Source organism: Anneissia japonica, unplaced genomic scaffold, assembly GCF_011630105.1.
Source record: "Anneissia japonica isolate Jap-2015-1 unplaced genomic scaffold, ASM1163010v1 scaffold288195_len56240_cov195, whole genome shotgun sequence".
Classification (NCBI taxonomy): domain Eukaryota; kingdom Metazoa; phylum Echinodermata; class Crinoidea; order Comatulida; family Comatulidae; genus Anneissia; species Anneissia japonica.
The window spans coordinates 9,045-9,481 of record NW_022752279.1 but is presented as its reverse complement, the minus strand read 5'-3'; the positions used below and the strand labels follow the sequence as shown (position 1 = coordinate 9,481).

Below are 437 nucleotides of genomic sequence, written 5' to 3'. Positions count from 1 at the left end.
TATAACAAATTCATGGCAATAATTAACGTACATAATATCTACCCAAGACAAAACAATGTACCAGATGATGATGATAAATTAAATTTGAATGTAGTCTTTTACATTTACTAATTAGAACTAGATATACAGTAAAGTACTGCATACCTGGAAGTGTTGGCAAAAAATGTCTTCTGTGATAGAAGATCAAGGTACTCTTCTTGACTTGAGTTTCGCTCTGGACTGGATAAATCTCCTAGTCTTGAAATGGGAATAAAGTTTCTGGAGTGTTTTTTGTTCACATGTTGCTGGAAAAAAGAACATAATTGCTGATGAAAGGAAAATTCAGGACTGAGTAACACAACACTAAACAATTAAAACTTCAGACAAAGAAAAAAAATACATCCTGGATTTTGGGCACATAATTGTAGCATGTATCTTGTAACTAAATCAATGCATTT

General features: G+C 31.8%; 1 protein-coding gene across 4 annotated transcripts in view; it reads right to left on the bottom strand.

The window, feature by feature from the left end:
• LOC117122187 overlaps nucleotides 1-437 on the bottom strand; it is a 15,156-nt gene that overhangs the window by 13,143 nt on the left and 1,576 nt on the right. For all 4 annotated transcript variants that reach the window (XR_004447675.1, XR_004447676.1, XM_033267696.1 and 1 more), the window contains one exon: nucleotides 145-284. Coding sequence is in view for 2 of the 4 variants with exons in the window: in XM_033267696.1 (XP_033123587.1) it covers nucleotides 145-284 (140 nt within the window). In the remaining 2 variants the exon portion in view is untranslated. The remainder of the gene's footprint in view (nucleotides 1-144; nucleotides 285-437) is intronic.